This window comes from Alternaria arbusti (assembly GCF_024043155.1).
Source record: "Alternaria arbusti strain BMP 1465 chromosome Unknown scaffold_3, whole genome shotgun sequence".
Lineage (NCBI taxonomy): Eukaryota > Fungi > Ascomycota > Dothideomycetes > Pleosporales > Pleosporaceae > Alternaria > Alternaria arbusti.
This window is the reverse complement of record NW_026249943.1, coordinates 2,475,450-2,496,816: the sequence shown is the minus strand read 5'-3', so window position 1 is coordinate 2,496,816 and position 21,367 is coordinate 2,475,450. Positions and strand designations below refer to the sequence as shown.

At 53.0% G+C, this 21,367-nt stretch overlaps 6 protein-coding genes across 6 annotated transcripts; 1 reads left to right on the top strand and 5 right to left on the bottom strand.

Annotated features, from left to right (window-relative positions):
- Positions 1–691: 691 nt before the first annotated feature.
- On the top strand, positions 692–2,913 carry J4E86_003520 (uncharacterized protein; the record flags this gene model as incomplete). Its single annotated transcript, XM_051444073.1, has 8 exons — positions 692–924; positions 1,011–1,091; positions 1,152–1,442; positions 1,496–1,593; positions 1,657–1,874; positions 1,946–2,182; positions 2,245–2,806; positions 2,861–2,913. 8 exons carry the CDS (start codon positions 692–694, stop codon positions 2,911–2,913), a joined length of 1,773 nt encoding a protein of 590 aa, XP_051305568.1.
- A 431-nt stretch (positions 2,914–3,344) lies between these two features.
- Positions 3,345–4,119, bottom strand: J4E86_003519 (uncharacterized protein; the record flags this gene model as incomplete). The annotated part of the gene is made up of 2 exons (XM_051444072.1): positions 3,345–3,399; positions 3,449–4,119. 2 exons carry the CDS (start codon positions 4,117–4,119, stop codon positions 3,345–3,347), a joined length of 726 nt encoding a protein of 241 aa, XP_051305567.1.
- Positions 4,120–6,131: 2,012 nt separating this feature from the next.
- On the bottom strand, positions 6,132–8,875 carry NIP1 (Translation initiation factor 3 subunit c; the record flags this gene model as incomplete). The annotated part of the gene is made up of 4 exons (XM_051444071.1): positions 6,132–7,385; positions 7,430–7,802; positions 7,851–8,463; positions 8,548–8,875. 4 exons carry the CDS (start codon positions 8,873–8,875, stop codon positions 6,132–6,134), a joined length of 2,568 nt encoding a protein of 855 aa, XP_051305566.1.
- An 894-nt stretch (positions 8,876–9,769) lies between these two features.
- Positions 9,770–12,693, bottom strand: J4E86_003517 (uncharacterized protein; the record flags this gene model as incomplete). The annotated part of the gene is made up of 6 exons (XM_051444070.1): positions 9,770–10,560; positions 10,609–11,087; positions 11,136–11,395; positions 11,443–11,802; positions 11,852–12,129; positions 12,195–12,693. The coding sequence occupies 6 exons, from the start codon at positions 12,691–12,693 to the stop codon at positions 9,770–9,772; spliced, it is 2,667 nt and encodes an 888-aa protein (XP_051305565.1).
- Positions 12,694–13,580: 887 nt separating this feature from the next.
- SIDA2 (L-ornithine N(5)-monooxygenase) lies at positions 13,581–15,253 on the bottom strand (the record flags this gene model as incomplete). Its single annotated transcript, XM_051444069.1, has 3 exons — positions 13,581–13,703; positions 13,759–14,305; positions 14,352–15,253. The coding sequence occupies 3 exons, from the start codon at positions 15,251–15,253 to the stop codon at positions 13,581–13,583; spliced, it is 1,572 nt and encodes a 523-aa protein (XP_051305564.1).
- A 1,569-nt stretch (positions 15,254–16,822) lies between these two features.
- J4E86_003515 (uncharacterized protein) lies at positions 16,823–21,144 on the bottom strand (the record flags this gene model as incomplete). Its single annotated transcript, XM_051444068.1, has 7 exons — positions 16,823–17,311; positions 17,426–17,556; positions 17,604–18,004; positions 18,060–19,627; positions 19,683–20,337; positions 20,393–20,552; positions 20,616–21,144. 7 exons carry the CDS (start codon positions 21,142–21,144, stop codon positions 16,823–16,825), a joined length of 3,933 nt encoding a protein of 1,310 aa, XP_051305563.1.
- Between the last annotated feature and the right edge of the window lie 223 nt (positions 21,145–21,367).

The window sequence follows — 21,367 nt, the reverse complement described above, 5'->3', positions numbered from 1 at the left end:
TGGAGCATGACTGGACCCAGCAAATCACGAACCTAATATTAGTTCTGCTTTCAGCCCGACCCTAGTCCAGGGCTGAACTTTGGCTGCTACCGAAAGCCACAAAGCTGCATCTCCGGCGAGAAGGTTATATTCTCGCCATCGAAACAGATGGGCGGATGTATCATGCGATACAGGTCTGTCGTGAGAGCAGTACTGTACAATCATTTTCTTATTGAATCCTTTGGACTATGGAGTGCTTACGGTACTTAGGTAGACTTTCAGCGGCTGAATAGAATCAAATGCTCGGCTCCATTCGCATTACTATGCGCGCGATCGAACCATAACTAGTATCCAACGAATGATAATGTGTTCGCTGAATGAACTCTGGATGCGGTGGTGCTGACAGCAAGCCTCACGAACCCCAATTGGTCCTTGCCATTGCTAGGTACATGCTAACTGCTGTGCTTACTGTTGTGTGGTAGACATACCCTAAACTATGTCCGGATGATCCACGACCCAGAAGCACTCAGGCGCACTCAGGTATGCATGCTACCCTGACCCTACCCGTCAGCACTCCTCTTGCATTTCCTAGAGGCGCAGCTGCATTTGGACCATGTCTCTTGTCCACCCGGCCAGGCTCAAAGCTAGTGAACTCGCTGTTCCGTCAAGATTGCGATCCACCCTTCATACCTAGTACCTTCTATCAGGCAAAATGGATCGACGTGAAGAATACCGCGAGGACATGAGCAGTCCCCAAAGCTATGCCGATAGCCAGTGGAGCCCACCTTCACACTTCCAGGAACACAATCAGATATACCCAGTCGATGGTTCTTCACAACCCTACCCCAACTCGAACACCTCGCCAGCAGTCTCACCCCCACTACCATATGAACAAGAGTACCACCAGTCTCCACAGCCGCAGAACTATGAGGCATACAAAGAAGGGTAAGTCTGATCTTTTCCATTGTCTTTCCAATGTATTCATCACACCGCACGTCCGCTTCTTGGCCCATGATCTAACGCTGTAGCAGGTATTCGACCGAGAAAGAGACTCCGTACAGCACACTCGACCCAATAGGTACGCCTACTCCAGACTTCTCCGGACCTCAAGTGTATGTGCCCTGTAATACCTACTTGTGATACGTACATTGACTTCATCCGCGGATCTGCAGAGTGCCCGGCCAGTTTAGTCACTACCCTCATGGAGGCCGACCAATGTCACCTTCATCGCATGGAGGCACTACCATCACGTCTCCAAATATCCGGCCGTACGGTTTCAAAGAGCATGTCGAATCGTATGAGAGCTACCATGAAGCTGCCCCTCCACCAGTGCCACCTAAAGACGATCGGAGATGCGGCATGAAGAAGCGCCTGTTCTTCATCCTCATCGGGCTCGGTGTTCTTGCACTCATCGTTCTTGGTTTGGGACTCGGTCTGGGCTTGGGTCTAAGGAAGAAGGAGTCGTAAGCTTCAACAAGTGTACTTCTTCATGCACTCGTACGCTGACGCAACGCAGACATAAGGACGTTGTTCATCCGTTCTGTCGCGATAACCCTGAGTCATGCATTGGCGGCTCTCTCAACGCCGAATACTTGTCAAAAAAGGGTGTATTCAGTGAGTACATATCTGCAAGGTGAATGTGAAATGCACACTAACTTTATACCTACTTCCTCCCAGACGGCACTGGTATCGCTCTAGCTGGAGAGTCGTGGAATAAAGGCCAACGACGGATCTTCACGCTTTACTTCCAGCATCATACAGGCGACATCCGTTTCATGCAATACACCACAGACAGGCAATGGATCGGTGGAACCAAAGCTCAGACTGTGGCCAGTGATGCAAAGGACGCATCGCCCATATCCGCGGTCGCGTTCGCCATCAATGAAACCCAATTTGTGAGTACTCTGAAACTGACTTTGACCCCTTCTTAGTCTTCTTCTCGAGTAGATGTACTAACTACGAGTAGTTCCACATCTTCTACATTGACAAGAACAACACAGTCAAGCAACTGACGCAAACCAACGTCACCGACATCTGGGAGCCCGGACCACTCAGCGACCTCAACCTCAAAGCATTCGACTCGCCGACCACTGGGCTGCAGGCGTGCTGGAAGGGTGACTTCTATGGTGACACTGACTTTACAGAATTCCCCACCGCTTCTGATCTAAATAACACAGTCCCATTTACAGGACGAAAGGGCATGGTAAGTTCCATGTTTGTAGAGTGCCTTGAGTTGATACGCTGACACCATCATCATTAAAACAGAACATCTGGTACGCCATCGACGAATCGACGTTTCAGCAATATGCTTGGTACAGTGGCCAAGCGGAGGAAACCTGGATCGCGACTGATAAATGGTCTGGTTTCAATGGCCATGGCGGCGTCGGCTGCTACAGCTGGGGTGCTGGCTCCACATCCTACGCCATGCTGAACAACAAGGACAACGACGTCGAGTTCTGGTGGAAAGACACGAATGAAAACCTCACGTCCACAGAAACCCATCCCATCAACTCGTGGCAAAACGCCACCATAGGCACCATACAGGACGTGTATCCCATCACGTCGCTGGGCTACACAACATACTTTTACGCACAAATGGCGGATCGAAGTATCAGAGGATACAACGTTACGTACCAAGCCGAGAACACGACGTTCCTCGCAAACGAGACGTTTGCTATTACTAATCCCGCCGGCCCAGTGCTTGGGCTTGGGGGTACACATCTCACTGTCACTGCATTTGCTGAGAAGCGTGGGGAGGAGACGGTGTGGGACAGCCTGTATGTCTTTTATCAGACGGAAGGCGATGATATTACGGCTTTCACGCGAGGTATGCTGGGCTTGCCTCCTGATCCAATGCTGTAGTCTTGCTAATACATCTTAGGATTGGAAGGCGGTGAGTGGAATCAGGGACCTTTGCAGATTCCCGATGAGTAGATGTGGAATTCGAGAGCAGGGTTGACGACTTTCGCTTCATGTCAGATTACTGGGCTTTTCATTATCGCAGTCACCGCGACGGCTAGTCCTGGGCGTTTGCGCTGGGGTACCGGCTGGTACAAATATTCTATATCATGATTTTACGAGCTTCACGACAGAGCGTCCATGGTCTCTGGGGTTTCCCCTTTGGAACTGTCGTCCCATTATCCATGTACACAGTAATGTGAGCCCACAGAAGGACGCGGTGTTTTTATTGTTGTGGCCTGTCTGAACACCCTCGATGCGACTGTCCAGGGTGAAACTAGCTCTTGTCCTTCCAAGCACCAGCGTTATAACCAGCAGTAGGCAGTTTTCCTGGAAACGAGTATGGTAAGCGACGGAGCCATTGACAGCGGGCGGATGGTGGTCTCGTCGGGAAGCGAGCGCGTCCATCAATCCTTGAGGCGCGTACCTGCAATGTCTTCCTGAGCGTCTCTGATGAGGAAGCTGGAAGCTATTAGCTTTGAACAATTATTGACATGAGATTCCAACTCACTTGTACCACAAAACGGTCGGCAAAACCGTACCCAGATGCCACAGGCTGTGCGCATCAACCATGCCCATCCAAGGCGGGAAGTCCAACAACTCCAGGCTCATAGCCAAGATGATCCAGGCAACACACAGGCCCGGCCAGACAGCCCAGGTCCTCCCAATCTTCTGATACTGAACGTAACTGAAGCCGCTCCAGAGCAGGTTGGACACGATACCAACAGCGACATTGGCAGCCATGTTGTACGTGTAATCCCAGGACCAGAGCGAGAGGTACAAGACATGCAACGTATACAACGTAATGCACAGTCCTGTCCAGAGCCTCAGCAAGCTCTGTTTCCTCGGCTCCTTCCTGTCGAGTCGGAATACTCTGATAGGCGCATAGTACAGCCCGTACAGAACGTTCGCGCCCGCAGCGAAGTAGTCCAGCTTCTCCGTGACCCCAAAGTCTCTGGTATGGAATATCATGCTGAACGTCCAGCTCGCCAGGCCCACGTAGCCAAACCACAGGTAGTATTTCCGCAGCGGGTACGACGCGGGAATCTTGTCGCGGAGCTGCGACATGCCCCAGTCGTGCGCGAGGTAGTTGAAGAGGGAGAAGATGACGCTAAACGGCTCTTGCATGCCCATGAAGCGGTGGAAGGGCCATTTGCCGTGGAATTGGTAGATGGGCTGCATGTAGGGAGGGTCGCGCGCGAGGCGTTGGGTGGTTATGATGTGTTGGCACGTGTAGTCGCATTCTGAGGGACAGTCCCAGAGGAGCAGGCGGCGGTGGAAGGCTGCGCGTGTGAGTAGGCAGGCGTGTAGGAGGGTATTTGGGGTGTATCGTACGTATTGACGTGCCATCAGGACCGCAATTGGCTTCTTTACACACCTGTCGACGTACTGTCAGTTACATGTCTCAAGTCGGTGAAGGCGCATTCTCTTTGCACATGTCTCCAGCCAAAGCGCAACTCCATCTACACGTACCTGAACACAGTCCTTGAAATCGGGCAGTCTGTCACCCATTGAGGCCTGGGCTGCTCCGCCCAGCAGAAGCAGAACCGCGAGGGTGTGCCATGCAGAGGCTATTCGTAGCTTCATGGTTCACCGATGTGGAGGGCTGCGGCTGCCATGTGGTTTCGTCTCGTGTTCTCAAGTCGCGTGTCTGCGATGGATCGACAGGGTCTTGGCGGGCCGGTAACTCCGTCGTTCCCCTGGCACGTGTGATGGGACGACGACGACATCGAAGCTCGCAGTATGGACATAATGCGCAATAAGTATGGGGTACTGGTGTTTCTAGGCTATTGTCTTGAGGAAAAGAAAGTGGAAAGATGCGTTATAGTCGACGTCCTTACCAGAGCGAAGGCTAACAAGATCTAAAGCAATATACATTTACAAAGTCATTTACTACTGTTTTTATGCTCGCAATACATCATGGCTCGTCGCTCAAACAGTTGCTATCGTGTCGTCTTCAATGTTCAAGATCTCTATCCCCAGTTTGACTCCATACAAACGTATGGTTCGGCCAACAATCGGATACCATTCGGATTCCACATTCCAACAGCCCCACCTTTGGGCCACTGGTTAGAAGAGGAGTTGTTCTTCGGTTGGTTAGTTTGTCGTACGGTGAGGGGCTCATCCCCGCTTCTACCCAACAATGGATACGCTCTAATTCCACAAATCTCCATCAACACCAGTCTTCAAGACTCCAGGGCGTGTGGCTCAGTGGTAGAGCGTTAGTAACCACCCTATACACTCTTACATGCCTCAAACTGACCAATGAAAAGGTCCGCTTTGCAAGTTCTTCGCGCTAGTCTTAGTGCAGAAGACCTGAAAACAATTGCGGAAGGTCCGGGTTTCGGTAAGACAGTGAATTCAACGAGTTCGAGCACAGTTGCTAACAGAATTGTCAGATCACCCGCCCGTCCATATCTTTTTGCCCCCATAGACGTCTCGCATCTAGAACACCTTTATTCGGGAGTGTGGGTGTCCAGCTTTTTATTCTTTTTGCTTAGACAACTTTTGCTCGCCAGATATACCGCTCAAAGAGACAGGCGAATGTTGCTGCTCAACGATCCTACCTTTACCGCATCTACTTGATCCAGAGACGCAAGAAGCAGCGTGTAGGGTTATTCATTAGCTGCTTTTGAACTCAAGTTATACGTGCTAAGATCTATACAGCACGTGGAGCCCGTAAGTTGACATATCGTTCATGTGCTCTTGAACACTTTCGCAGAAGATACGAAAGACTCCTTATCACATTCTCGCCCTCACTCTACTCCCTCCAAAATATGTAGTTCGCTATGCAAAGCCATGTTGATTGACGTGTGTTTCAGCAAACTACCCAAGACACCCGATGGAGCGCAATTGTACCAAGGCAAATTTCCACTTCATCGCCTTACATTTAGAGACTCCAACGAACTCAAAGAATGGATGGCTACACAGAGTCAAATCAAAGTGTGTTGGGAACTGTCAGAATTGCAATCATATACATTTTGTTCCCACACCCATCAACCATCAAGGCAGTCAAAGACTACGCGGCCACGAACATAATGTACTTTTTGCGTACTTTTCATTCCTGCGTTCGCTCTCATGATCTAGCTGAAAAGCATTCGCATTACCACGGAGCTACCAAAGGTGTAGTCCGACAAAACCGTATTCGCCGCCCATGACCCTACGTTGCCTCCTAGAAGACGAGGTATCTACGTCTAAGCCTGGATCGCACGTCCCAAAGCACCGCCAGTGAACTGTTGATTCCTTCCGCCCCGTGGTCCACCTCCGCCGCGACCACCACCACCACGGCCGCCTCCTCGGCCACCGCGACCGCCACGTCCACCTTGCCTCTCAAAGGCGTTGGCGGTTCCTTGTGTGCGTTGCTCCAGTGTCTTCTCGTTCGACTCGATGAGACCGGATGCCTTGTCTGACAGGCTGAGCGCGAGGGTCTGTAGTCTTGACAGCTCAACACCCTTCCTGAAGATGATGGCGGAGTTGACTTGATCAAGCGCGGCAGCAAGCTCCTCGTGTGAAATCATCTTGGAGACGACTGCGGAGACCTTGCGCTCCGACAGCTCGAACATACCCGCCAGTGTGGTGATGGACAGAGTGTCGTAGAAAGGTGCGTATGTGAAGAGATATGTCCTGAGGCCCTCTTCCTGGATTTGCGAGGAAAGCATCTCCTTGATCTTCTCCGAGTCGGCCATGAGCTCCCAGATCTTGATCGAGTTGATGAACTCAGCTGCCTTCTTCCATTCACCAGCAGACAGTGCCTTGGACGCCTGCATGACGTGGTCGCGGGTGTTCTCAGGAGGACCAGTGAAGATCTGACGCTCATGGTACTCTAAGAGACGGCGGTAGGTCTTGCTGATGACTCGCTTCCTCAGGTCTGGCGAGGAGCCAAGCTGTGCGAGAAGAGGAATCTCGAGCAACATGGAGCAGGTCAGGTAGACGCACTCTAGCAGCTCAAGGTTGATGTGCATGTGGAAAGGAAGTTGCCGTTGACGCTCAAGACGCTCCTGCTCGGGCGAGATCTGGGAGTATCGCTGCATTTGCAGACCTTGTGCGAGCAGCTCCTTCTGCCTGTTGCTACCGCAGATCTCCTGCAGCGAGGTTTGTGCCTCGTAGACAAGACCGGCACGGAACGCGCAGAGACCGACTTGGACCAGCGCGCGGTTGAAGAGAATCTGTGTGTTGACGTCAAAGTTGCTGATGGTCTCTTGCAAATGCGACATGAGCATCATATCGCGAGCCTTGTAGTACTGGTCGTGCAGAGACAGGAAGTAGATCTGGCACAGCATGGCGCGAGCGCGGATGATGCCCTCACTGTTCTGGAAGAGGTATGTGCATAGAGTTTGTACGAGGGAGGCGGTGTCGTTGGAGATGGCGCGGGGGGTGATCTCTGAGTCAAGGCTCTCTGGGATGGCCTTCCAGACGTTGTTCTCAAGGATAGTGATGACTTGGGAGGGCTATGGACGTTAGCATAGAAAGCAGAAAACGGCATGTTTCTTACCTTGAAGTAGACGTGTTCCAATCTCCGCATAACAATGCGGTTCAATGGCTCTTGTGGAAGTTCTAGGCTTGGGTTCTTCTTCATGCTCTCAACGTATACCAGGGTGCGCACCAGCTGAGCGTACAGCAGAGCCTCGTCGGTCAACCGTTCAATGTACTCGGAAGTGTGTGGGTCGATGTGCTGCAGCGAGCGGGTGAGTTCGTCGTCGAGCCTCTCAACGAAAGAGACGACGCTTCCTGGGATGCGGAAGATCTCGCCGGGTGTGATGGTGGGCAGCTTCTCGTCGTCCTCCCACTCCTCGGCGTTCTCGATGACAACAATCTCGTTGCTGTTCTCAAGAATCTCAAGGAGCTTTCCGAATTCCTGGTCGGCCCTGCGTTATGTTAGCAAATGGCAAACATGTCAGGCCAAAGGTACTCACAGCTTCCACTGATCTTGGTGCATGTGGCTGGCAGTACCAGACGTCAAATCGAAGCGCGTCGAGATGAGGGTCAAAAGAACGCGGACCTTTTGGTAGTCATTGACGGCGACGTCGAACAACTTCTCCAGTGTCCGGATGTGCTCCAGCTTGTCCGAGTTCTTGCGACCACGCTGCTCGACAATGGCGCGCAAGTGCTTGAGAATACCCTCAGCCGTGTACAGGACGGCCTTGCCACCAGCTCCGACTGTGATGAAGCCGTCGTCAGTGGCCTCCTCGACGACCTCGGTGCCGAGCTGAGGGATCTTGTTCTTCTTCTTCTTTTCCTTGGGTGCTTGAACAACTTCCTCCTCCTCGCGCATAAAATCCTCCTTGTTCTCCCGGTAGGCGTTGATGTCTTTCTCAAAGTCGCGGTTGTGCTTCTTGATTTTCTGGCGGACAGCGTTGAAACCGCGGCCGTTGACAGCGTTCATCTTCTTGGGTGTGACCTTCTGCTTCTCGTGGGTCTCGAGGACAACCGTCTCGAGGTCGGCAACGGCCTGGATGTACAGCTTGGGGACCTTGCCATCGTTCTGCTTGGTCAGAGTAGGCACCTGGCGGATGAGCTTGTCGAACTCTGTATAACGCATGTCAGCACTGTTTGTGTACCCCGCCACCGTGTTCTATGCCATGCCCAGAGCCACTTCGGAATTGGACGTACGTTCGGAAATGACAGCCCAGTCGTTGATCTTCTGCGCGTTCTCAATGAGCCGGATGGTCGCCTCGAGCTCGTCGAAGCGCTTGTCCTTGGCACTCTTCAGCACCTTGTTCACATCCTCGTCGTCGCTGTCGCTGTCGCTCGAGGCGTCCTTCAAGAAGCGGTTGGCTCCGGTTTCGGATCCAGAGTCGGACGAGTCGTCGTCATCGGATTCCTCGTCCGAGTCCTTGTCGCTGTCTTCCTGCTCAGACTCCTCGTCGTTGGAGTAGAGCTCCTCCTCGCTGGACTCGTCCGAGGAGCTGTCGCTGGCGGCAAAGAATCGCGACGCCATGGTTGCAGTGCTCGAGAGTAGGGATTTGCCGGAGGGGTCGAGGGTAATATGTGTGGCGGGCGCCGTGTGGGTTGACCAGAGTCACTGCCGCCTTGGTTGAACTTTCCGGAGCCGAATTTCGAGCCAGCGCCAAGCCATGACTGTGTGCCCCGCGCCTAACCCTAAGCAGACGCGAACGCCTTCACCACCATACGCTAGGGCAGTCACTCTAACCACTGAAGTTTGCACCACGTCTAAAGCGTTGGTATTCGACATTCATTGCTTGCGTTCACTACTAGTTATTCAATAGCACAGTCAGCCTCCACCGAGCTCATTCATCCTCCGACCCCATCACGAGCATCGCAGCTGAAAGTATACACATGCTTTTGTGGCCATGGACACAGCCAAACAGGTTTATGAGAATGCTAATAAAAGTACATGTGCTGCCATCCACCGCTTCCCCGACTGCTGAGGACGTTCGAGTCATGGCTCGACATCTAGCGACCCCAGCCAAGCTGTTGAACATGCATCTGGTCCGCCCCGTTATGTACCATTCAATCAAGACCCAGCTTCTCTCGTTCAGTGACTCCCAGTGCAGGCCGTGAGTCATCAATCTGGCCCAGCAGAGAGCCTGTCAGAAGCCAGTTGAGGGCGCTGTGCATCGTCAGAGCGTGGTACAATTTGAGCAGATCGTGGGGAACATGTGCGGCCTGCGCGGTCATCCGAGTCCTGCTCCACCTGTCGATAGCGACATGTTGCCTATCTCAGTCTTGGGCAACGATACTGACGGAAGCACTCCGAGGGAAACGTGCATCAAGGAGAACTCAGAACGCCGCGACTCATCCACCGTCGCATCTCTACGTGGTGCAGAGGGTTGTTTTCGTAATATGAGAACTACTCGTCGAAGCCATCCCGTCACTGCCAATGATTCTGACCCATAAAACCTTCTTCAAGCGTCCGGTCTTCCAAGTTTCGCACAAAGTTCTGGTTGCGGTTTGAATTGCCTGCCCTTGACCCCCTTCTCCTGGCGGCGCTGCTCGCGCTTTCAGGGGCACCATCAGGTGGCGGTGGGTAGTATGCCGGTGATGGTTGCAGACGAACAGGCGCGTTGGGATCGAGGTGGCTCATGACCCTCTGAAGGGCAGGGGGGATACCTGATTGTCCCGACTGCTGTTGATCCATCGTCGTTGCTCGCTGCCGCCCAGCGCGGGTGGTAGCTTGGGCATACAGGTTCTGGGGCTGGTTGTATTGCCGTGGCTGTTGTGGCTGCATCATATTCATCGGCTGACCGTATTGTGCTGTCTGTGCAGGATATGGTGGAGGAGCGCCCTGGTGGTTCGGGCCGTACATGTTGTAGGGGTTTTGCTGAGCCTGCGGGCTTTGTGCAGCGGCATACTGGTTCATCTGCATGTTCGCATACGCAGCATGCTGGGCTGCTTGCGCTTGTTGCTGTTGCGCGACGGCCTGTTGTTGCTGCTGCTGTCGCTGTCTGCTCATGCCCTCGTATCGTTGCTGCTCCTGAACACCGGGGGCAGGCGACCTGCTTGAGCCAGACTTTAGAGTCATGGGAGGTACGAATGGACCAGTGAACTTGGCCTGGGTTATGAACGGATGTAACTTGGCCTGCGCAGGGGTCCAACGTTCTAGTGGGTTGAGATTCAGCAGTCCCTGTGCAAAGTCGATAAAGGCCGCTCGGTTGGCCATTTCTATGAGATGTTAGCCGTGAAGGTGACACAGTCTGTTGGCCTGCTTACCTCGCTCGATCTCGTTTGGCTTCATGTTCTTCCGCGGCATGGGATAATTCTTAATTATGTCGGGCAGGGTTGTGGCAGAGAAGTACTTCTTGCTGGGCTGCTCCTTCGTGCCATGTTCCCGTGAGTACTGCTCCATTGACTTCAGCCGATATTGCTTGCGACCATACTCATCCTGCGACTTCTCGTAGAACTCTCCTGATTGCTTGCCCATTTCGAGCATCCAATGCGGTGGTAGCCCCAGCATCTCCGTTATCCTTGACACTTGGTTGTACTCAGACGAGCCTGGGAACAGAGGCAGACCGAGGAATAACTCGACAACAATGCAACCCAATGACCACATGTCGATCGCTGCTGAATACGGCAGACCAAGCAGAACTTCGGGTGATCGGTAGAATCGCGATTGGATGTACGTGTACACGGTCTGGCGTTCGTCGCATGCGGAACCGAAATCGATGATTTTGATGATTGGGCTCTCGAGGCTAGCAACAGGTCAGTGGACGCGCGCAAATGTCAGACATGTTACGTACTTCTTCAACAGGATGTTCTCGGGCTTCAAGTCGCAATGTATCAGCTTTGCCTTTCCAAGCAATGCGAGACCATTGATCAGCTGCTGTGCGAACACGCGCACCAGGGTTGTGGACAGTCCACGGAACTGATTTTGTTTGATCAGCTCGTACAAGTTGACGCTGAGCAACTCGAAGACCAGACACAGATGTTGCCTGTGGATGAAGGTGTCTTTCAGCCGCAGAAGGTGATGATCATCGTTCTTGTCCATTTGCTTGTTCAACTGCGCCGTGTTAGAGCCGTCCTGCGTCTTTGTAGGTGAATACTGACCAAATCAAGCACCGACACTTCCATCATACTCTGGTTGAAGTATGCTGTCCGGTTCTTGATAACCTTGACCGCAACAACCTCCTGTGTCTTCAAGTTCTGGCACTTGACAACCTGCCCAAAGGTACCCTGACCTAGCACATCTAGAATCAGATAGCGGTTCTTGTGCCCTGATTCCTCTGACCCAAGAATGTCGTTTACGTAGAGTATGTAATCACTGTCCTCGTTGTCGTATCCGTCGTTCTTGACGCCCTTGCTCGGCTTCGTGAGGACTCGGCGAGGGTTGCGCGACGATTGGTAGTTGAAGCCGCCGTTGCACAGCTTGTAGGTCATTGGCAGGTGGGCAGTGAGCGCTTGTAGGGGCTAGACGTTCTGTTAGTATGGAAGTTGTCACCCACACTGTTCGACTTACGCTAATAAAGCCACCCTCAGGATTTGCGCGACGAAAGGGCGGCTGGGCATTGATCTTAGGTTGCAAATCGGCAGTGTTGACACACTTTTCGAATTTTGGTACTGGCCCTCGGCCTGGCGGAGGCAGCTGTGGAGGGTTTGAGCTGGAGGAGGCGCGCGGCGATCGAGCGTCTCTGTTGTATACCGCGTTCAATTGCGCCGTCGCAGATTGCGGGTAGAAACTCTCGGGGCTCATGTTGGACTGTAGAGGCGGCAGTTGAGGCGCATGCGGTCGGGAGGCTAAAGCGAGACTGTCAGTACTGGGGGTCAAGGCATGTGAATATCCAAGCACAGGCTGAACCTACATGGCGGAGAGTAGTAGTTGTTGGGCGGCGACATATAGGGATTGTTGCGCGTCGGGCTCTGCCGGCTGGCTTGCGTCTGCGCTTGGGCCTGAGGGGTAAAGCTGGTGTAGTTCTGTCCGCCCTGCTGCGCACCGCCCGAGTAGGGCGAGGTAGGTGAAAGGTTCATGGGCGAGTATCTGCGGGCGGCGGCACTCTCCTCTTGCTGGAGGAACTGCTGCGATTGCCTCTGCTGTTGCGTAGGGCGCGCCATGTTCAGCCGCGGCTTGTATGCATCCTCCATGGGAACATCGCCATCGCCGTCGTTGTACTCGGGGCCTCGGCTAGCAGTGCCGCCAGGCGATTGCAAAGGCATTGAATTCTGTCGTGACGGCGTTGCGTAGGGGTCCGGCTTGACCTGCGAAGACACGCTGGCGTCCCGCGAGGCGTGCGGAGACGGGGCCATGCTGTGCGAGTAGCGATTACCCGGTGCCTCCGAGTAGGCAGTCCACTGTGGTTCCATGGCAACCGGGAGCAGCGAGGGCTAAGGGTGTAGAGCGACGGTGTCGCGGATAGAGACGCCAATCAGTCCTCACTGCCGGTGTTGCATGCCGAGGATACGCGCCCGCTGATGGAGAGGATGGAGCTACGGCGGACGGTGACTGCGGCGCAGTGCTGGAGTCGTGGTTGCAAGAGGTGTGGGCTCGAGGGGAGCGCGCTTGTTGTGGCCGTACGGGACTCGGGGTGACGGGCTTGGAGCGTTTGGCGGTTGCGGGGTGGTGTTACGTGGTCAGCGGCTGTACGCTGTCGCAGCAGGGCCTGGAGCAGCCGCAGGGAAGAAATGCGCGGACGGGAAGCGCAGAGGGGAATATGCACAGGCAGAGGGAAAGGATGGCTTCAAGGTCAGCGTAGCGCTGATGTCGGCGCCATTGCAACATCCATGGAATTGGGCTCTTTCCTTGGTTGCGCTAGCGACCAAAGCGGCCAGCCTCCTCGCGCCCATCATCGTGGGGTGACTGCCGTCATTCACTGTGCGGGCTGCAGCTGCCTTTCTCTGTCGTTTTGTTCATTATTATCACGCATACAGCAGGCACACGACGGTCGCCGCGCAGCTTCACGTTGTGTCGACTGCAGCTTCTTTGGGCTGCCTCCTTCTTCAGGGTCCTCAAACAGGCAGGCGCGACCCTGGATGCCCTAGGCACCGATATCAAATTCAAATAAGCGTTGCTTTTTTCCCTCACAACACCCGCCGCGGACCGCAGCAAGTGCAAGCGACATGTGCAATTGGAACGACAAACGAAATTGGACATGGCTGGGCGAAAAGCTGGCGTGGGCAAAGACGTCATAGTAGTATGTGCAGCTGAAAGAGGAGTGTGCCTAGTTACATGGAATCCACCGACGAACCATCCATTACTCGCGCATCTCATACCCGCCCAACACGTCGCCGTTGTCCCACGTGGCAGGCCTCTCAAAGATGCTCCTCACCATCTCACCTCCACGCGTCGCAAGCACCGAAAGAAGGGTATCACTCAACTGTCACCATAATTAGCACATCTTCCTCTTCGCAACATGCCCAGGCAGTACTTACACCGTGCGTAGTCTCACAACAGCCCTGCAGCCAAACACCAGCATCGTCACCAACACTCTTCTCGGTGAAGTTGATCTTGTAGTCCCTCTGCACCTGCCACTTGGCACCCTCTAGCTCTCCACCGGGCATGAGGTGCCTTGCGTCCTTGAGCAGCGTCTCGTGCAGGTCCCTGTGGTATCCAGTCGCAACAAAGACGGCATCGACATCCAATGTCTCCTGCCTTTCTTGGGCACCCGCACACTCCGAGAAGTATAATGGACTGGTGTCTTGTACCTGAAGGCGTACACCACCCCGCCGAACTGGGGAGTCGGTCACATCGATGACGCGACGGTATGGCATGATCCTGTGCGGCCAGTTCTCTTCCTCAGCGGGCGAGTTACCATGACGGATGCGCTGTAGGTAAAGCGTCTCGTAGATGTGTTCGAGAAGCGGAAGGCGGACGACGCCGTAGTTTGTGCCCTTGTCTTCGAGCAGCGTAGTTGCGCGAAGCTTAGGGGCGCGCGCGTATGTGCAGTCTGTTCGCGACGGGTTGAAGATTTCGTTGACACTGGTATATTAGCGAGGCAGTTCGGCAACAGTCATTTCTCACTTACAATGGTGAGTCGTCGCTTGGTCGCAGGGCTCCGCCCTTGATCAGCATCCGTGTTCGCGAGTTTGGGTAGTTTGCGTGTAGGAAGTCAAAGATCTCAGCGGCACTCTGGCCGTTCCCGACTACTGCCACACTGTAAGGTGCGCTGTGATCCTTCAAGATCTCCTTCGAGATGTATGAGAACTTTGACGAGTGGACAACCTTGGGATGGTTTGTCGGGAATGGCGCAGGAATGTTGGGTCTTCCACCCGCAGCGATGACGACATGCTTGGTTCTCCGCGACTCGATGCGTCCTGTCAGGGTGTTGCGCGAGACGACTGTGAATGTGGTTATCTCGCCATTTGGCGACTTCTCAGGCATGACCTTGATGACTTCTTGGCTGTATGCTACCACCTCTTCGAACCAGCTAGCGCACCACTTCATGTAGTCCTCGTACTCCACACGAGCTGGTAGGAAGGTGTTCAGGTTTGCGAACTCGACTAAGCGGTCCTTCTGGTGCAGATAGTTGATGAAGGTGAATTCACTTCTCGGGTTTCGCATAGTGGCCATGTCCTTCATGAATGTGATTTGCATCTTCGCACCCGGTAGAAGCATGCCAGCGTGCCACGCGAATTGCGACTGCTTCTCGAGAAACGCGACTTTTGGTGGTCTGCTTTGTAGGCCCGCAACATCCACCAAGGAAGGATCAGTCCCATCCAGAGCATCATGCAGAGCCACACCAATGGCTAGTGACGCTGGACCAAAACCGACACATATAAGGTCGTGCAGTTCATCTTCTGCAGTGTATCGGAGGTGTGAACGGTTTTCAATCGTGGGGAGATGGCTTTCATTGAGGTTCTCGGTCAGGAAACCGTTGAAAGCTCGTTGAACGGCTGGGGCTGGCCCTTCGGACGTGCTCGACGACATTTCGGCGTGAGGACTCATATCTGCGATATATTCCCGGGTTGTCACTACGAGGTACCCTTCTTCTGTTAGTATTGCTGGCACACATTACGCGAGCTCGTGTCGCGCTGTGCGCAACTGTTGGCGGGACTACGTACACTGACAACTGTCACCAACGCTTCGAATTGGGTTCTTTTAGAACTGGGCAATCAGGCGTCAAGAAGCTTGAGTCGCGGAGCTGTAAGTGGAAAGCCGACAGTCAGCGGATTCATGTGATAAACAATGACGTCTACACTTGACGCAGATGAACAAGACGAAAAGACTGATGACAGCAACGTACCTATTTGATCGCTCAATTGTAAGGTTACAAGACGCTGGATGGTCAACGTAGCTACCGTCGTCAGGTTATGGGAGAAGGTCCACGACGGCGGCCATGAGTTGTACCTTGACCATGGCCGTGCCCAGGATCCGTTCTTGCGTGTAGCCCATCCATGTCGATCGGTAGCGGCCGCGATGCTCGTCAGAGAATGGTCCGATGTCACTTCGTAAGAGCAGACCCTGACGGTCCGTTCCAACCTAGTGTCACCATGTGTGGTTCGCTAAGCAGGTGATGGCAGCACAACCCCCATGTCACTGATCTTCGGACGCGCCATCTGATAAGATGACGGAGCATAGCCCGTCGAGCAACAGCTTTTTCGGCACTGGTAAAGCGTATGACGGAGGCAAAATTTTCAGACGTGCCCCGCAGCACTTGTCCTGTAGTTGCGTCGAGCGACGCGATCGAGTATAGTCTCCGTGGGGTCGTGGGTAACATGCGCGCTTGGCGGAGTAAAACTTATCAGATGGAAATGAATCAATCCATCAGATTAGATGAAGAGATTTCTTGCGAGTTCGGAGCGGCCTCGGTCTTACTGGTGCACGCCCAACGACACCACCATCAACTGCATGTTCCGGCGTTGCTACTAGGCTCGGTTAGCACGCCGCATCCGCCGATCATTCCAAGGTCCAGAAGCGCGTCGTACTAGCGCATAGTGAAGCAAGCTGATGACGAACGAGGCGCTCGAAGACGCCTTGTTCCGCTGGTCAAGTCGCCCTCTCATCGCTGAGAGCTATATGCGGTAAGAAGAACGGGACATGAGCAGGGCAGAAGCGTTGACTTTGTGAATAGCTGTGGAACGAAAAGATTGCACCGGCTAGTCTTCGGAACAGTGAGCTCATTTGGATAAATGCATCTGTCGCTGTTCCATCTTAGGGCCCACTGTGAGCATGCCATTTCGTTAGCATGCAAACGCGGCAACATATACTGAAGGGGATGCACCAGCGCGAACTAGGCAGGTTGAGGAACAAAATCATGTGCCATGCTTGACGCATGAAGCATTAATTAATTATGAAAGGAACTATGATGGTACAGGAACAAACATTGTTCAACGCCTTCGAAATGCGAGGGGTGCTCCGATAGATGGTCAAAACATGAGAGTACTGGTACATACGCATATTACAACGCGCCAGTCGCCTGAACAACACGCATCGAAGAGAAAAACCGGTCCGAGGGGACTGCGAAACGAAAGCTCGACAAAGTGTATAGATGTGCACCTAATCCAGCTCCTGTGTTGCGACCATGGCAGCATAAATGCCTCCCATGGCTACGAGCTCATCGTGTCTGCCCTGCTCAACGATACGACCACCATCAAACACGAAGATGCGATCTGCATATTGCACACTCGCTAATCGATGTGCTATCATGATAGTAGTTCGCCCTTTGGAGGCAGCGGCGATAGCCGTTCGGATGTCGCGCTCGGTATTGGCGTCCAGCTGCGATGTCGCTTCATCGAGAAGTAGGATCTCGGGATCACGTATGAGAGCTCGGGCGATAGCAAGGCGTTGGCGCTGACCACCCGAGAGTTTGGAGCCATGTGCACCGACTTCCGTGTTGTAGCCCTCTGGAAGGCTCATGATGAAGTCGTGAAGCTCGCATTCTTTGGCCACCCGTTGTATATCATCATCGGCGACTGCGGTACCTGGCCGAGCGCCCAGTCCAATATTGAACTTGACGGAACCTGGAAAGAGATCTGGCTCCTGCTCCTGCTGGGTGTCAGCCATCTTCATATAAAACGCGCCCCATGAAGAGCTACCACATTCGATTGGCGTTTAACAGAGTAAAGTGTGTATTAATATGGACGAGAGTAGGTAACTTACCACAAGTGCTAGGCGAGCACGATGGTTTCGAACGGGTTCTTGGCGTATGTCTTGCCCATCGAGGTACACTTGTCCAGCATTTGGATCGAAGAATCTCTCTATCAGATGAATCGTACTCGACTTTCCAGCGCCTGGTGACGAAGTCAGTACTTATCGTGCGGCGATCTCGTTGACTTACCGGAACGGCCGACAAAGGCTACGTTTTCGCCCTGGCGAATCTGAAATGAGACGTTGTTCAAGGCGAGAACGTTAGGCCGACTCTCATAGTAGAGACTGACGTTACGGAACTCCAGTTCTCCACGCACTCCAAATGTTCCATACGATGCTGAAGGGCCAGATAACAAAGCGCTACCATTGGATGCAGTGGTGGTAGCGGATTCCAAAGGCCTCAGATCTGTGATGATCGACGGCTTCTCGTCATGTAGAGAGAATACATTCTGCGCTGCGGCCTTGGCCCGAGTTATTTCGGGTGCCAAGCTGAAGAGCTGACCTGCGGATTGTGCAGAAAAAAGAAGCGCAGGGAGTACAATGAAGAACTCTCGTTGACTATAGTTACCGTTGCGCACTTGTTTAGACCCCCTGTCGCATCAATTAGCATTTGGCTGATGGAAGCGGCATCAACATATATACTTACCACCAGTACGCCAAAGAGTAGACGAAATATGTGACCGAGAGTGAAAAGGCGAGTAAGATGTTGCCAAGCACGCTGAACCTGAGGTGCTCCTCGTATGGCTTTCTGATTGCTTCTCGGTAACCATCCAGGAAGTGCGATTCCAAGCCAAAAACTGCAACGATCTGCATAGAAGAAGTGGCTTCGGAAGCGAGGGCTGCAGCGTCGTTGTAAGCCGTCTGATGATGCTCTTCGGCCATAGCCAAGATACGAAGGCGCAGGAATCCAGCTAGAAGCATGACAGGTACAGCCGCCAGTAGAACAATGGCGATTTTCCAGGCCACAATATGGGCCAGAACAATTCCGCCAAGAACAGACGTCGCAATGGAGAAGACGGTTCCGAGTATGACACCAGATAGACCACTAATGCTGCCGCTATCAGAGTTCAGACGCGACATTAAAGCGTGATGAGAATGACCAGGCTTAGAGAACCAGGCAATGTCTTGTTGCAAGATAGTTCGGAAAGATAAATCTCGGACTCGTAAGGTAAGGTTTTCGGAGACCATGCCGAAAGCAGTTTTGCCGAAAGAGTGTGAAGTTAGAGCGATGATTGCCAGTCCGAAGAAAAGCATACAGTAGAAAGATATTCTCCTCGTGAGATCGTCCGAGCCGGACGTATCATTCAAGAGTTCAACCAAGTTGCCAAAGATGAGCGCCTCTCCGATAATGACTCCACCACTGAAGACGGAGGAGATCAAACCGACAATTATAGCTGGCGTTTCACGGCGACTCAATGCCAACGATCTGCCAATTAATGTCAAAGCACTCATCTTTGGCGCGTCGGTTTGTGATGCTGAAATCGGCCGGGAGGCATTGTTCGAGTCGCCTGAAGACTCTCCATGCTCTTTGTGCGTAGAGCTGGCAGCAGATCGAATCGATGAAGTTGCTGAAGGCCGCCCTTTTTCGAATTGTTGTGCTTTGATAAGCTCTGCGTAGATGCCGTTCTTTTTGAGAAGATCTTGATGGCGCCCGTCTTCTTCTACACTTCCGTCTTTCATGACGATGATACGATCAGCATCTCGAACAGTTGCCAGACGATGTGCAATTATGACGGTGGTTCGGTTGGCGTTGGCTGAAGAACGACGTAGGTTTTCCAAAACGATCGCTTCGCTTGTACCATCCATGGCACTTGTGAATTCGTCCAGTAAAAGCAGGGACGGGTTACCCACAAGCGCACGCGCGAGGGTTATACGTTGCTTTTGGCCTCCGGAAAGTTGAGACTGGGGTCCGGAACTGATTTTTGTGTGTATGCCCTCAGGAAGTCGGTCTAGGAAATCACAGTATGCCTCTGTCGCCGCCGCCTCACACCGAGCAAGAATCTCGTCTTCAGTCAATTGTTCTCTTTCGGCACTTGGGATACCATGCTTGATATTATCCAGTATTGTTCCAGTGAAGAGAACCGGATTTTGAGTGACGAGTGCGATGTGTGTCCGCAGGCTGTGGACGTTGAATGACTTCAAGTTGTCGTTGCCGAGGTTTACGGCGCCATAAGTTGGATCGTAGAGCCTCAAAAGCAGGGATGCAATAGTAGACTAAGAAGAAGTGAGGTTAGCCAATGGTTTGTGCTAGTCGAAAGTTGATGATTACCTTTCCCGAGCCGGACGGTCCGACTAGACCCGTGACTTGCCCAGGCTTGATGCGTAAATTGATACTGTCGAGGATTCGCACAGTAGGACGAGCTGGGTATACAAATGACACCGATGAAAGCACCAGATCCTGTTCGAAATGTGTCCTGTCCGCCGGCTTTCCCTTTGGGGAATAGACATCGATATCGGATGTGGGATGATCGAGAACATCCATTACCGCAGCCCCAGCAGCGGCGGCCATTGCAAATGTCTGAATGAATGGACCGAATGACCCGACGACGAAAGAAGCGTCTAGTATGAGGAAGACGACTGCATAGATGGTACCAGCCTCAGCGCTGCCGTCTCTTAAGCGATCACCATACCAGAAAGCAAGTGCGTTGGTCGCATATGCAACGAAGTAAACCGAGCCAAGCATGACAGCTCCCGCAACGCTCTTTCGGATTCCAACCCGCAGGGCAGATCGAAGGTGATGAACGTGTTCCTCGCTAAGCTGCTCGAACAGGCCAAACGCCTGCACGATCTGTACTGCGCGGATAGCACTCTCAGCGACCGAGGCAGCTTTCTCGGTGTATTGTGCAGCCTGCTTGGCGAGATCGGAAACTTGTTTAGTACCGAAATAGACAACGAATGCCATTGAAGGTATAACCGTAACGAACCTATGTAGCTATGTTAACGATTCTCTCTTGACATGACGGCGATGATGATAATTACATTACTCCGGTAAGTTTTGCGTTTAGCATAAAACCCACAGTGAATGCGGAGATGAAGTAGCTTATGGATGCGATGAAGAGGCCCACCTTCTCCGAGGTACCGAGTTGAATGGTCTGTGTCTTCTCTGTGAGAATGCTAGAAAGATCAGGCGAGACGGTGTCTACGAAAGGCAAATCGAGTCAATACATAGTCTATGCGAGGCATTTCTCGGGCATCTACGCACCATAGTAGGTCATGTCCATGCCTAAAGCACGATGCAAAAGTCTTTCTCTTGTTTTCCTACTCACGCGTTCTCCTATGACAGCCCAGCAAACCGCCCAAGCCCAGGTAATGACAAAATACCCGACTGCGACTGACATCAGACGGAACAAGAGATGCTTCAGCTCGTCTGGGTTGGGTGGGAAGTTGTTGATAATGCGCCCAAGCACGACACCTATCAGAGGAAGTGGCAGCCCAGCCAGAATCGCAGTTACGATGCCCAAAACCAGAATCAGCTTGGAGCCAACATCATCCAACTGCCTGTAGAGTGCGAAATAGGAGGTTTTGTTCAAGCCAAGGATTTGGCGGATGAATCGTTGACGAAAGACGGTGGGACCTTCAAAAGCCTGAGGCTGAACCGTCGCTAACGACGGTTCTACATGCCTTTCCCATTGCGTACTGTGGCGGACAGAGGGCTCATCCTCAATTTCACTTTCTTCGGAATCCAGAAGGGGTTGGCTCTCGGAGCTGTCATCGTCGCGATAGTCGGGCATTGTGGCGCGCGCCTGGCGTGACGCAATGCGATTGCGGGTGTGCAGTGCTCGGCTGCTGCTCAGATGAGCATTAGCGAGCGAGAGATGCAACGATAAACTTGCGACTGTGTACTGGAATGAGCGAGGATGCCATGGAGGCGATGTTGATAATTCAGCGTTGTTGATGTCACATCCATGGCCAACACGGAAGACGTGGTAGGAGCGCAGGACTAAATTAGAGTCT